At 43.9% G+C, this 14,702-nt stretch overlaps 1 protein-coding gene across 3 annotated transcripts in view; it reads left to right on the top strand.

The window, feature by feature from the left end:
* Window positions 1–14,702, top strand: part of MYLK4 (myosin light chain kinase family member 4) — a 105,754-nt gene that overhangs the window by 13,458 nt on the left and 77,594 nt on the right. For all 3 annotated transcript variants that reach the window (XM_062183864.1, XM_062183872.1, XM_062183856.1), the window contains exon 2: window positions 6,036–6,306. In XM_062183864.1, coding sequence (XP_062039848.1) covers window positions 6,148–6,306 — 159 coding nt within the window. In that variant the 5' untranslated portion in view covers window positions 6,036–6,147. The remainder of the gene's footprint in view (window positions 1–6,035; window positions 6,307–14,702) is intronic.

Raw genomic sequence — 14,702 nt, 5'->3', positions numbered from 1 at the left:
CTGGGAATTGAACCCACGTACTCCAATATGGGATGTAGGCTTGTGTCTTCGCCACTAAACCAAATGCCTACTTCCAAAGATATTAATTTTAAAATGATCCATCCACGTTTTTAATCTAGCTTTTTAAAAACCTCCTATTTTGTTTTGTTTTTCTTCTTAAACAATATTTAGCTATGCACTCACTGTCACTTGGAAATTGTAAGGTCTGATCTCAAGCTAGGCTGTAAACAGATCTGGACATTCTGTAACATCGCTGTTCTCTGCTCGAAGAACCCTCTCTCCAAGCACATAATATGAGATGGATGCTATTTTTAAATCAGCATTAATTTTTCTATTAATCACAAAAGCTTATGTTATGTGGTTATTTGTCCTAGGGGAAGAAAAATTGTAAGAGTATCAACTCTCCCAGTCACCATTTCCTCCTCCTTTTCTTTGGCCCCAGATGACCTGGCAAGTGTGGGTGTAATTTGTGTCTCTTTGGCTCCCAGCCTTGGTCACCTGGATGAGCTGGCCACAGACTACTCAGTGGAAGTGTTTTTTTTTTTTTTTTTAAACAATCTTACATGTTGTTCATCATGTTATTGGGTTGTCTTTTTTCTTACTGAAATTATTTAAACATAATTTACAGATCACAAAATTTACCCATTTTATATGCACAATTTGGTTATGCTATGACAAACAGGTTATGTAATCCTCACCACCACACATCACCCAGTAAGATTCTGTTTCAGTTAACTCTCCTTTCTGCTGTCACCCATGAGCAGCACCAATCTACTTTCTGTTTTGATGGATTTGCTTGATGTCTATGGCCATACCACACTAAATGCTCCTGACCTCGTCTGATAGGTTTGCTTTTTCTGGCTACTGCATACAAATGGAATCTTAGAATATGGCTTTTTCCATTGACCACAATGTTCAGGTGTCAGTATTTCACTCTTTTTTTATTGCTGAGTAGTATTCCATCTGTGTGGGTATACCACATTGTGTTTTCCCATTCACCAATCTGATGAACATCTGGGTTGTTTCCAATTTGGGGCCATTGTGAGTAATGCTACTGTGAACATTTGTATGCAAGGTTTTGTGTGTTCATGTGTATTCATTTCTCTTAGATAGGAGAACGGGTGGATCCCATGGGAAATAACTTTTTAAGAAACTACTAAATGTTTTTCCAAAACATTTGAGACCATTTTATAATCCCATCAATATACTTGATGAGGGTTCTAGTTTTCCCACATTATTAGTAATGTTTGCTTTTCTCTGTTTTTAAAATTATAACGCTCCTATTTCATTATGATTATAGTTTTTATCTTGCTGATGACAGATTTTGAGCATTTTTTCCTGTGCTTATTAACTATGTGTATCTTATATGGTGATATGCCCAATTCAAATCTTTTGGCCATTTTAAAATTAGGACGTTTGTCAACCTGTTATCAAGTTGTAAAAGAGTTTGTTACATATCATAGATACAAGTCTTCTATCAAATATATGATTTCATAGTATTTTCTCAAAGTCTGCAACTAGCCTTTCCATTTTCATCATGGTATCTTTTGGAGAGCAAATATTTTGAATTTTGATAAAGCACAGTCCATCAATTTTTGCTTTGTAAGCCATATTCAGTAGTGCCTTTTTTTAAAAAAAATTATTTATTTTATTTAAAAAGCAGAGTTACAGAGAGGCAGAGGCAGAGGCAAAGAGAGAGAGATCTTCCATCTGCTAGTTCAGTCCCAAGATGGCCGAAATAGCCGGAGCTGCACTGATCTGAAGCCAGGAGCCAGGAGTTTCCTCCAGGTCTCCCATGTGGGTGCAGAGAGGTCTTCAGTCTGCTGGTTCACTCCCCAGATGGCCGCAATGGCTGGAGGTAAAGTGGTCTGGAGCCAGGAGCTTCTTCCGAGTCTCCCATGTGGGTGCAGTCCTTGGGCCATCTTCCACTGCTTTCCTAGGCCATAGCAGAGAGCTGGATTGGAAGTGGAGCAGCTGGGACTCGAACTGGTGCCCATATGGGATGCTGGCACTGCAGACAGCAGCTTTTATCCGTTACACCACTGCACTGACCCTCTTTTTAAAGAAAGAAAATTAAATGGTAATATGGATAACAGGAATGAGATAGACTACCATTTACATTTTGATTTGTGAAGATTGTTCTACTTTGTGTGTAAATATTCAAGAGGCCTTACTCTTCTGGACCCATTCAGAGTGCTGCATCCAGGTAGAAACTATTAGTGTCACCAGGCTGGTTTGAATGCCAGCCAGTAGACAGAGCCATGGCAATACATCTTTGTGTGTCTCTGTTGACAGCACAGCCTCTTACTCAGCTAATGGAGTCTTTTCCATGGCTCTGTAGAATGCTGATTTCCTGATGGTACTCCAAAATGTCACAGAAATACTGAAAAAGTATTGCTGGGCCTGCTCATAACTTACTAATGAATTTTTCAAGACATAAGAGGATCTTTAAGGCATTTAAAATACTTTATGGAATGTTCCTAGGATCCTGAGGTTAGGTGTGCAGAACATACTGGTTATGCTTGAATTGCCTAGTTTTTGTGTGTGTGAATGGTGTGGTCAAGTATGTACTAGGCTTCTTGTTTTCCATACCATCAGGAGCTGGGAACAATGTGACATAGCAGAACTAGAATAATGTCACCTAATTTTAGAAGATAATTATCATGAATTATTTTAATTAACTTTTGCTTTTCAGGACAAGGAGATGCAATTAAAGGTGGCTCTCTCTAGTAACTGAGCAGTAGCTACTTATTGAATGCATATTGTTCATAGAAATATCTAAACTAGGAAGACTGCATGAGATTCTGGAAAGGGACATGGGGGTGATTGGAGAATGCAATAGAATTAAGTATTACAGTTATTGGAATAATAACATTGCTTCATTAATTGTGACAAGTGTACTCTACCAATGAGGTGCAAAATATAGGGGAATTCCCTGTGCTATCTTCATATATCTTCTTTTTAAAAATATTTATTTATTTATTTGAAATGTAGAACTACAGAGAGAGAGAGGGATATCTTCTATGTGGTAGCTCACTCCCCAAATGGCTACGATGGTCAGAGCTAGGCCAGGGGGAAGCCAGGAGCCTTGAACTCCAACCAGGTCCTCCATGTAGGTACAGGGGCCCAAGCACTTGAGCCATCTTCTGCTGATTTCCCAGGTACATTAACAGGGAGTTGGATTGGAAGTAGAGTACCAGGACTTGAACTGGTGCTCCTATGGGATGCTGGTGGCACAGGCAGTGGCTTAACCCACTACACCACAATGTTAGACTCCCATACCTTTTCTTTAAATCTAAAACTATTCTAGATTATGATATTCATTTTTGAAAAAAGAGGCAAAGGAGTAGATTCTACTAGCTCTGGCTCACTAGAGCTTGTGTCTGATTTGCTACAGCAAGGAAGGTGGAAAGTCTGATTTTGTTGCTTTGATGGTCTGCGTAACAGAGGATTGAATCAGCAGCAGGCACACATGTTCTTTTGATGGGGGCATGTGTCACCTTATCAGTATTTTTACACTGGCAAAAATGACTTATTTTTCACAAATATAAAGTCATGCCTATTTATTCTTCCTTAAAGAACAAAGTTCTCTAACCCTGGAAAAAATTAAGCATCTGTTTTCTTAAAAAAGATTTTGCTATATTTCTTTACATGCTTCTTAAAATGGAAGGAAATATGTATTTTTATATTATATAGAATACATTGATCTGAATTAAAAATAAGAATTTTTTTTAAAAGCAAGCAAATGCTACAGGCATTGGTGAGGAATAGAGGATTCAGCAAGGGCTCCAAATACAAGGTGACCATTGGCCAGGCCGTGAAGAATTGTGGGGTTGTTTATAATACTAATTCTACTTTCTAAACAACCAAGATCTTATGTCTCTAACCCCAAGGAAATGCACTATTGTTAGAACTGGGTGTGCGGTATCTCCACGTTAATTCTCTTTCCTTGGTTTGTGGCAGAAAACCAAGGAGAAGTCACAGTGTTGCTTGCAAGGAAGGTTTTCTGAAAGATTCATGCCTATTCGTCATACCTACCTGGAGGCCTGTGCCTTTGACCTTTCTCTAGAGCTATAAGCAGTTGAAGATACTGCAAATTGCATGCAAATACAATAAGAGAAAAAAAGCCAACTTGCAAAATGTTCTTGGGAGATCCCCTATGTGGCAGTGGGATGTGTTGTAAGACGACAGACAATGGTGGCTGTGAGGTTCGCACACTGGATCCTCTCAGCTGGGAACAAGCACATAAATAATCATGCATCTGAAAGGGGCAGGAGGATTGGGCAGAGAATCACCAAAGACACATCCAACTTTGTAATTACGAGAGTGTTGCCACACTGAGGAGAGGGGAAGGTGAAGGTGATATTTCATCCAGTGTTCCCAGTTCATCCTCTCCTTACCTGACCTCTGAAATGGAGCCATCGGCCTTGAAAAACCTGGTGTCTAAAATTAATATTCTTCTCCATCTGACTAAGAAAGCAACAGCTGAGCAACATGAGACCAAGGGCCATACTAGTTTAAACAGAGGCTCAACGTGGCATTTGAGAGAGAGGAGACTTCCTCTTGGAGTGGACACTTGTCTTTTCAGAAGACTTCTGTTGGCTGTGGGTAAATACTTTGTCCAGAGGATTCTGCAGGCACCTTTACTTCTGAAAAGTTTTCTTTTATCTGCTGGAGCTGACACTCTGCGCTGGGGTGGTTAAAACTCTATGATGTCCTCTTACACACGGTAATTAGTTTTGTTTATTGTTATAAACTCTCAAGTCTCCTTCTCTTTCTGTTTCTTTAAATAGAACGCTGTACTACATTTCAGGTAGAGCTTATTGAACTTGTTTTTTTTTTTTTTTTTGCAAAACTATTTTATCTGGGACCTAGAGCTTTTGTTTTAATATGTGAATTTTCATGTGGCTCCTTGATCCAAGTTGAGTAGCATTTGCAATTAAATGTGATATTTTGCTTAGAAACAGCCATGCATTTGTTTCGTATTTTAATAATGATTTTTACCCCCTGAGCAATTTGAAAGAATGCTAACCTGTACAATGTATTTGTAGGGCTCTGGTTGATGCTATTTGCGTTTTGATTTGTCTGAATGTAAGTTCTCTATGTGGCTAAGCAGAACTTTACAGAGCACTGAATGTTAAATACTTTGGAACTCAGGTTTCTCATTTTGCCCTTTGAGCTCTGTAAGTGAAAGCTGTCATTCGTGAGAGACTCACAGGTGATTCTCAAGTTAAGAAAAAACTCAGAAGCAGTTCTTAGGACATTTCCGGGGGGGGCTCCAGGAGTCAGCCGTGGGAACACTGCAAATTCAAATCCCTTTGTCTCTCTCTCCTTCACCCCCTCCTCCTGTCAAATCAAGTGATGTGCATGAGTGTCTAATAGAAAAGCGGTGCTGTGTGCTGTGTGCCTTACTTAACATGTGGGGAGAGGGTTTCAGAGGAAGCAGAGACAGCTCCTCAGTGCATGGCTGGTAGTGGAGATGCAAAGAAATGCGCCTGGGTATCTCCATCGTGTGACAGGGCTGCCCAGGAGCAAATTCCTTTAGAAAAATGAACATCGAACATGTGGACATGGAGAAGATGAAAGCTCCAGAAGACGATTCCTTGGTGGAGACTCTTCCCAAGAGGAAGGCAAAATTCCCCGGGAGCAGCAGAGGCCCCCTTTCATGGTGAGCTCGTTCCTCAAGGATTCAAGGAGCAGAACCTGCAATCCCAGTTAGACTGAGAGATCCTCTCTAGTCTATATTGAAATTGGCCACCTTGTGTACATCTTACTTTATGCAACAAGGGAAATGTTTAGTTGCCTGGTGAAACTCGAGATTGCTTCTGTTTGCTTTCATAGGACAAAGTGAAAAAACTTTTTCCTTCCAAAGTTCCAGCGATGGAAACTCAATATGAATATTAGCATTTCTCATCCTAATTTTGGATCCCCTCTCCAGTTTAAATAGGAGAGATTTCTTGTACTGGTCATTTCCCCCAAGAAGTCAAATATGTGAATACATAACTAGAACTTTCTGTGTTTTGCTTTCTTTACAGCCAAGAGAAAGGAGCCCTGAATGGTCACGATTGTGTCTTGATTTGTAAATCGGAGACAGAGCTGGATGAGGTGCGCACTACAGGCAATGGCTTCATCGGACTCACCAGCAAGATGTTCAACATGAAGAGGCTGGAGGAAATCAGCACGTGTTACAGCAGTAACGGCCTGGAGAAAATGGCCTTTTTCCAGTGCATGGAAGAGGTTGAGAAAGTGAAATGCTTTCTGGAAGAAAATTCTAGCGAACAGGACCCAAGACCTGGAAAGAATGAGGTAATTATGGGCTAATTAAAATATCAGTTCTTCCTCCTCTTTTCTTACACCCAGAGCCATTTCTCTAACCCTCCCCAAATTCTGTGTTGTAGCCTTTGTGGAGAATTAAGGAAATGGTGACTAGGCCAGTTTCACTGAGATTTGTTTGTAAACCATTCGGCTGAGTTTGGTTAACAATTAGGAGGCCTTTGAGCATGCATTTCCGCCTGCAGGCCATGCCTCATTGTGCTTAGTGGCTTAGAACTAGTTCTAAACAGGTCGTGGAAACACACATGGAAGAAGCAGCCTTAAGGTGATGGATTTGGTCTTGCAATTTGGAGCATTGCTGTCAGGGGCACAGTTCTGCAAGAGAAATGTCTAATTCTCCCAAGACGTTGAGCTCCTGTGGGGCAGATGGCGGAGCTGTTGGTAGTGACTGTCTTGTGAAGGGCACAGTTGGAGAAGAGCTGTGGGATACGTGTCCTCAGAAAGCGGCCCTGAGCCCTGGTCCAGCCTGTCCTTTGGCACTTAGCTACTGAATTTAAGCAAGAGGTTGCCACATCTGAGTAATGGATGACAGCACCCATGGAAAGTGAGTGTGATCATGTATCTGTGAGAAAGCGCATCGAGTTCATGGAAAAAATGATGTTTGAGTTTGAAATATATGCACAGATTTTTCATAACACATTTTCACGATCTTTCTGAAGACTCCTTGTATGCATGGATTTAAAATTTTTTTTGCCCCCCAAATAAATACATCTTTTAATTCCATTTTTCATGAACTTTTTAAAGTCCCTCTCATTCAAAGCACTCTTCGTAGCATCTGTCACCACAATAGGCAGTTAATAAGTGTCTGCCATCATCATCATCATCATCGATTCCCGCCCCTGCCTTCACTTAGTCAATTCCACTCATCAAATGTAGCTCTGGGCCCAGTGTGGCCCCTCACGGCATTTTGCCCCTGCCTTGATTCTAGCACACATGATGACTTTGAATGTGTCCATCCGGACAGGGATCCTCAAGAGCAGGACCCCATATTACTCATCTGTGCATTTTCAGTTGCTTTCCCTGGCACCACCATGTGATAGGCACCAAAGGGGTGTGTGGAACGAACAGATCTATTTGAGTGAATTCTGTATTCTGGCTGAGGGCTGGGGTGCATTGTTTTTTAATAATCAGAGCAAGTGATCATGACAAGGCAGGTTTGGAAGCGTCCTTCTTTGCCCAGCTCCTGTTCTGGAAAACACAAGTCATGCAGAAGGAACATTTCTAACAACAGGCAATGAAACAGAGATGCCATGTGTGAAAGGCTGGGAGACTTGTTACCGCAAGGAAGGGAAGATTGACGAGATGCGCTGCAGCGAAGCAATGAGACGGCTAGAAGCAGGTTTTCTGAGGCTTCAGCTTTCCGTAAGAGTTGACATCTCATAGATAGTAAGAAGTCTTGGTCAGCGCCGTGGCTTAACAGGCTAATCCTCCGCCTTGCAGCGCTGGCACACCGGGTTCTAGTCCCGGTTGGGGCGCCGGATTCTATCCCGGTTGCCCCTCTTCCAGGCCAGCTCTCTGCTATGGCCCGGGAAGGCAGTGGAGGATGGCCCAAGTCCTTGGGCCCTGCACCCGCATGGGAGACCAGGAGAAGCACCTGGCTCCTGGCTTCGGATCAGCGAGATGCTGCTGGCCGCAGCGGCCATTGGAGGGTGAACCAACGGCAAAAGGAAGACCTTTCTTTCTGTCTCTCTCTCACTATCCACTCTGCCTGTCTCCACGGATGACTTTGAAATCATCAACTGATTATCAAAGTTTATAAATAAATTTGATCTTTTCAAGTTCTCTGATATAATTTTGATAAGAAGGCAACATTTATAAAGAATGGGATAGTGCTAAGTTGGAACCTAAGTGTGTTCAGGGAGAATTACTCCAGAAGTAAATGATTCTTAGTAGCATATCTTTGAGGGAAGGACTGCGAATGTTGTATCTACTGCAGGATGCCTAGATAGAGGAAGTGAGCCTGCTCTCCCTCTGTCACCTGGGCCTCCTGGCCCTGCTCTGCAGCAGAGGGTGGGGAGGAGGGACAGGCACCTCCATAGGTCTCATTCAATGTCTCACTTGTAAATGGAGAAGGGTGTGGAGAAAGCAGCAATAAATTTCCCTGTCTGTCTCCCTGGCAGTGTGTGCAATGGATGGGTACACGTGTTGGAGGCACAGAGCTCTTCTTTCTGTGGTGGCCAAGGCCCTGGGGCCAGAGGCCTTGCTTGTCCAAGCCAGTGGGCCCAGGGCCACCTGCAGGCTTGGCAGTGGGTAGACGGGAAGGCCATCCAGTGGCTCGGGTTTCTTCAGGTATGTAGACAGAGTGGAATTAACACGTCTCCATCTTCTCCTGGGGTGGCAGTAAATCTTTACCACTCTTCTCTCCAAGGGGCTATAAAAAAGTGCTTGAGGATTTTCCCCGCTGTCACCCTTCTCTTGTGTGCCCTTCTCCTGGAGGCTGGCACCGCTGGTCACGGTGGGAGCAGCTGCTGAGCTGCCCTGCAAGGAGCTGACTCTGGATCGCAGCCGCTCCTGTGACAGCACGGTTTTATTCCGGAATCTTCAGTGTGATTTATCTTCTAGAAGACTCTTTAGCTTCTCTCCAGTCCCAGTGGGGGAATTACACATTCAGACATAGATTTCATCAGCTTGCATTTGTTAAGATAATTTAGTAAAACTCAGATTCTTTTTCTTTTCCTGCTCTTAACCAGGTTTTTCTATTTCATTTCTTTCTCCTCCACTGTACTGATTTTTTAACCAACTTCTTTTTTTTCTGTGGTTTTTAATTGAATTTATTACTTACAACATATTTCCTTTTCTTTCTAAAAGTTGTATTCTTTTAATCTTTCTACTTTTTATTTTGATTTCTAATAGCTTTTCTCCTTCTATTTGAGTGTTCAAAGTCACCAAAGTTCCACCATAGTGCAGAATTTTAAGTCTTCAGCAGATAACCACGATCATAACAAACTAGACCTGAACATCTGCAGTGTGGTGTTGAAGTCAAGTACAACAAAAAAATAATCTGACAAAAATGAATGATGAGCTTAGTAGCTGACGTATATAGTTAAATATAAGCAATGGATGGCTCTCATAACTGTAACGAGTATCTTTTCTTAGTAATCAAATCCAAGGTTTTGTTTTTTTCTTTTAAGTTCCTTAGTATCCAATAGGCCTCCTGTAGCATTGCTCTCAGATTTAATGCTCTCTCTCTCTCCCTTTCCCTCTCCCTCTCTTTCTCTCTGTCACTCACTAACACACACACACACACACACTCTTGCTCAAAGTGTCAGATAATATTCTTAGACAACTGTTCAGCTCTGTCTGCTTCTCACTGCCTCCCTCTCCACAAGAAATCTTTCAAAAATTCATGGAAAGTGCACATCCTGAAAAAGAATGCATGTATTTCAAAATATTTTGTACCAGAATAAAACTCATCCTTTAATTACACTTTCCATGAACTCTTTGAAGTCCCCTCATCGATCTCTACCTTTTATGTCCAAGGTTATCCATGCTTGTCTCTTTGTCACCTTTGGGATACCCTAATCACCTGTCCTTTGTCCACAAGGCATGGTCCCACATACAAAAGCTATAGGACATGAGGGTGTGGATGATCCTTCTATAAAATATGTCCACGACTCCACCTCTGTGCTTGTAAGACTTCTGCTGCACGAGTTCCTTTCTGACTTAATCCTAACCCTGTTGGTTTGGGTTTAAAACTATCTCTAATTGGAGAATAATTCACTCTTTGTTAATAAATTATTTATTTATTTATTTAAGAGGTAAAGTTACAGACAGACAGAGGGAGAGACAGAGAGGAAGGTCTTCCATCGCTGGGTCACTCCCCAAATGACCTCAATGGCCAGAGCTGGGCCGGTCTGCAGCCAGGAGCCTGGAGCTTCTTTCTGGTCTCCCACATGGGTGCAGGGGCCCAAGCACTTGGGACATTCTCTACTGCTTTCCTAGGCCATAGCAGAGAGCTGGATCAGAAGAGGAGCAAGGGCCAGCTCTGTGTCATAGCGGGTAAAGCCGCTGCCTGCAGTGCCGGCATCCCATACGGGTACCGGCTCAAGTCCCGGCTGCTCCACTTCTGATCCAGCTCTTTGCTAAGGTGCCTGGGAAAACAGTAGAGGATGGCCCAAGTCCTTGGGCCCCTACACCCATGTGGGGGACCTGGAAGAAGCTCCTTGCTCCTGACTTCGGATCAGCCCAGTTCTGGCCGTTATGGCCAATTGGGGAGTGAACCAGCGGATCAAGGATCTCTCTCTCTCTCTCTGCCTCTCCTTCTCTCTCTGTATAACTCTTATTTTCAAATAAATGAAATAAATCTTTAAAAAAAAAAACAAGAAGAAGAGGAGGAGCAGCCCGGACTAGAACTGGCACTCACATGGGATGCCGGCACCACAGGCAGAGGCGTAGCCCACCATGCCACAGCACTGGCCCCAGAATAATTAATTCTAAAGCCAGGTTTAAATTCCTGTATCCTGAGGCAGGCATTTGACCTGCTAGTTACGATGCCTGTGTGCCGTGTCAGAGGGCCTGGGTTCCATACCCGGCTCTAGCTCCGGGCTCCAGCTTTTTGTCAGTGCAGAGCCTGGGAGGCAGCAGCAATGGTTCACATAGTCCGGTTCCTGCCTCCCACATAGAGACCTGAACTGAGTTCCTGGTCCCTGCCTTTTTAGCCCATCTTAGCCCTAGATGTTGAGGAGTAAACTCATTCTCTCTCTCTCTCTGCCTCTTAAAAAAAATACTTTCATACCCTCCACCATGGCGTTGGGGTGTGTCCCAAACAGAGGCTGGACCCCATAGCCCTGGAACAAATGCTCTGAAGACCCAGCAAAACAAAATATTTATTAACAGGACGTACAAAAGGATGGCGTGGGTTGCAGAAAAGCCTGGCTATCCCTATTTTGATTGCAGTTGGTGGACTTAATACCAAGTGGCATTTCCTGACCAGCTGCTGTGGAACTGTGCCATCAGCAGCCTTCATAATGACTATAACTTAGATCTCAAAATAACATGGCTGAGAGTGGAGGTTTTGAGATGTTTTTAAGTTGTATTTCCCCACCCCCACTCTTTGCTCCTCACCCCGCAAGTGCAAGAAAGCCCTTTGGCCACGGCCCAGGCGCAGTGGCCGCTGCCAGTTACAGTGGCGCTGATAGGCCTTGAACTGGGGACAGACGCATGCGCGTCGCTGTAAATTATGGCCAGCAGGTCTCCCTCGGCCCCTGCACCTGTTGCAGATCTGTCACACAAGGCTGTCACATTTTTCCTTTTAAAGAGGACGAATATTTGTTAGGGGTGTAACTGGAGAGGCAGGCACCGTCCCTTGGCCCTCCAGTGGCACCCACCCCTCAGAACAGTGCAGCGTGTGGTGGATGCTCTGGCTGGATCAGGGCAGGAGGGAGCTGAGAAGCCACGCGGCGGCCCCAGCCGCTCCCCGAGAATGGACGCACCCCTGGGAAGAAAAGGCCTGTGGCTTGTAGGTACCGTGTGCCTTCTCTCGTCTTCCGTGCTCTGGCGCCTGTTCCGGTTGCTGATGGCCCGGGGAGACCACAGGCAGGCTCCTGCGCTGGAGGATGCACAGGTAGCAAAACCACTTCTAACCCAGACAGATTCATTTTGCAGCTCCGTTTGAGTGTTTCCAGCCTGGGAATGGTGCTTGCCAGAGGCACTGGAATGCGTGCCCCAGCTGAATCCTTGCCCAGCACCGCGGTCTGAGGAGGGCTCGGGATAATAATAGTGGCATGTGGCACATTTCAACATTTCACACACTTGCACCAACTTCCGGGGAACCTCGAGGCAGTCATTCCTGATGCCATCGAAGTTGGTGATCTATTCTGGTGTGTGAGAACTAAAAATAACCTCACTTGTCCTCCTTCTCCTGCTTCTGATACAACTGAAGGACGGAAAGAAAACAAACTCTCGGCCAAACTTCTTTTTCTGTTGTTTGCACATCTCATGCAGACACTGTCTGAAGGGGGATCTGCCCTTCTGAGCGCAGCCTTTCGGTGCTTTCTGCTTTGAGCGGCTGCCCGACCACGCTTTCCGCGTGATGGCCGTAGCTATTCCAGGAATGGAATTCAGTCAGGCACAGGGCTGATTCTGCAAGATGAGAAACAATTCCAAGCCTCAGGATTTTAGCACATTCCAAGAGGGGGCAATGTGTGTTTAGGGAAACGGCTCTTTTGGCAAACTGAATTCTTTTATCGATTAGCACATGATAAATTATTTCTGAAACAGTTACAAGATGGTTTAGCAAATACTGTGGAGAACAGTCTGAACTGTTGTCCCTCTATGGAGCTGGGTTCCCAGCAGGATTTTTTGTTTTTCACAGTTTTGTGCCCCCTTTCCCTTAGCCCACCCTCCTCATGAAATTCAGAGCCAGAAATATACTGAACAGCAGTCAGTGCATTGTATGTGTGTCTGTGCTCTATGTACAAAAGGGTAAGATTTTTTGTACCTCTCCCAAAAAGCAGTCTTCAACTTGTTAGGGTTCTAATTGCCCCTGTGGACAATGGCGTGGTTTACAGCTTAAGGAAAGCTTTCTCTAGGGGAGATGGGTGATGTTTCCCTGTGCCTGTTTACGAAGGCATTGCTTATAGAGTCTTCACCAGAAAGCCATGGCTCAGGTCTGGCCGTGCTGCAGAACAGAACGCTCTGGGAGTTGGGCTTCCATGATGGCCTTGAGCCTTCCCAGGAGCCCTGCCACACAAGTACTCCTGTGACTCCCACGTGTGCATTCAGATCAATAGCCAAATCTTGGAATGGCTTGTCAATAATCTGATCCATCTTAACTTAGGACAAAGTAAAAGATGGGATAAAGACAGAAACAGAGTTTTCTTCTAAGTAAGACATCATGGGACACAACACTCTCTGAGTCTGACTTAATACCATAAGTCTGTTTTTTCACTGTTGCCCAAATGTCATCATTTGGGGCTGTTTAGTGGTACTAGGAGGGCTACACTTCTGCTATTGGATATGTTATGGGGTTTTCATATGTTATGTGAGTAGGAATGTGTTATTCATCCAAGTGATGAAAATGTGGCTCCAGGGGCTGGCGCTGTGGTGTAGTGGGTAAAGCTGCCGCCTGCAGTGCTGGCATCTCATATGGGCGCCGGTTCGAGTCCTGGCTGTTCTACTTCCAATCCAGCTGTCTTTATGGCCTGAGAAAGCAGTGGATGATGGGCCAAGTCCTTGGGCCCCTGCACCCACATGGGAGACCTGGGAGAAACTCCTGGCTTCTGGCTTCGGATCAGTGTAGCTCCGGTTGTTGCAGCCAATTATGGAATGAGCCAGAGGATGGAAGACCTTTCTCTCTCTTTGCCTCTCCTTCTCTCTCTGTGTAACTCTTTCAAATAAATAACTAAAAAAAAAAAAAAAAAAAAAAAAAAGAAGAAGAAGAAAAGAAAATGTGGCTTTCAGAAGTTCCCAGTGAAAATATCAATGGGATACACGGGCCAACTGGGAGTATTGTGCGTGTGTAGTTTTAGAAGTTTTTGCAACTTTTTAATTGTGAAGAAAATGTCTCTTCAGTCAGATTTTATAGCATATCCTCTTGGCTCTCCCGTTGCTAAGGATTGTTTAGAAATGTGGGCAAATCCATTGTCTTAGAAATTTCTACAAACAGCAGTTTTTGGAATTGCCATTTATTTATTTTTAAATATTTATTTATTTATTTGAAAGGTAGAGTAATGGACAGAGAGAAGGAGAGACAGAGAGAGAGAGAGAGAGAGAGAGAGAGAGAGAGAGAGAGATCTTCCATCTGCTGGTTCATTCCCCAGATGGCCGCAATAGCCAGGGCTGTGCCAGGCTGACGCCAGAAGTTAGGGGCCTCTTCTGAGTATCCTATGTGGGTGCAGAGGCCCAGGGACTTGGGCTATCTTCTGCTGCTCTCCCAGGTATACTAGCAGGGAGCTGGCTTGGAAGTGGATCACCGGGGACTCGAACTGGCACCCATATGGGATGCTGGCACTGCACGCCATGGCTTAACCCTCTGTGGCACAGTGCTGGCGCCTGGAACTATTATTTATAGAGGTATGAGAGAGTCCTGTTTGTGATAGTAATGTTTTCTGTGTCCATTCAGAACCTGAAACAATGAAAAGGTTTTCTCAGGCTCTGTACAGATTCCTGCCCAGGAAAAGTTCTGGGCGTTCTTGACAAATGACAGATGGGGCATATTGATGTTAATTTCCATCCACTCCTCAAAATGATTAAAATTATGATTTTTGATACCATTTCTGCAATTTGTGGTAGTATAAAAAATCTTTCTCTCTCTAAAAGTTAAAGTAGCAGAGTTAAAACTATAATATTGCAATGCTGTGTTCCTTCATAAGAGAATGGTTAATGTACTTGATCATGAAATTCCTAATTACAGTTGACCAAACTACATT

The sequence above is a fragment of the Lepus europaeus genome, chromosome 3 (assembly GCF_033115175.1).
Source record: "Lepus europaeus isolate LE1 chromosome 3, mLepTim1.pri, whole genome shotgun sequence".
Classification (NCBI taxonomy): domain Eukaryota; kingdom Metazoa; phylum Chordata; class Mammalia; order Lagomorpha; family Leporidae; genus Lepus; species Lepus europaeus.
This window is presented reverse-complemented; position numbering and strand designations above follow the sequence as displayed.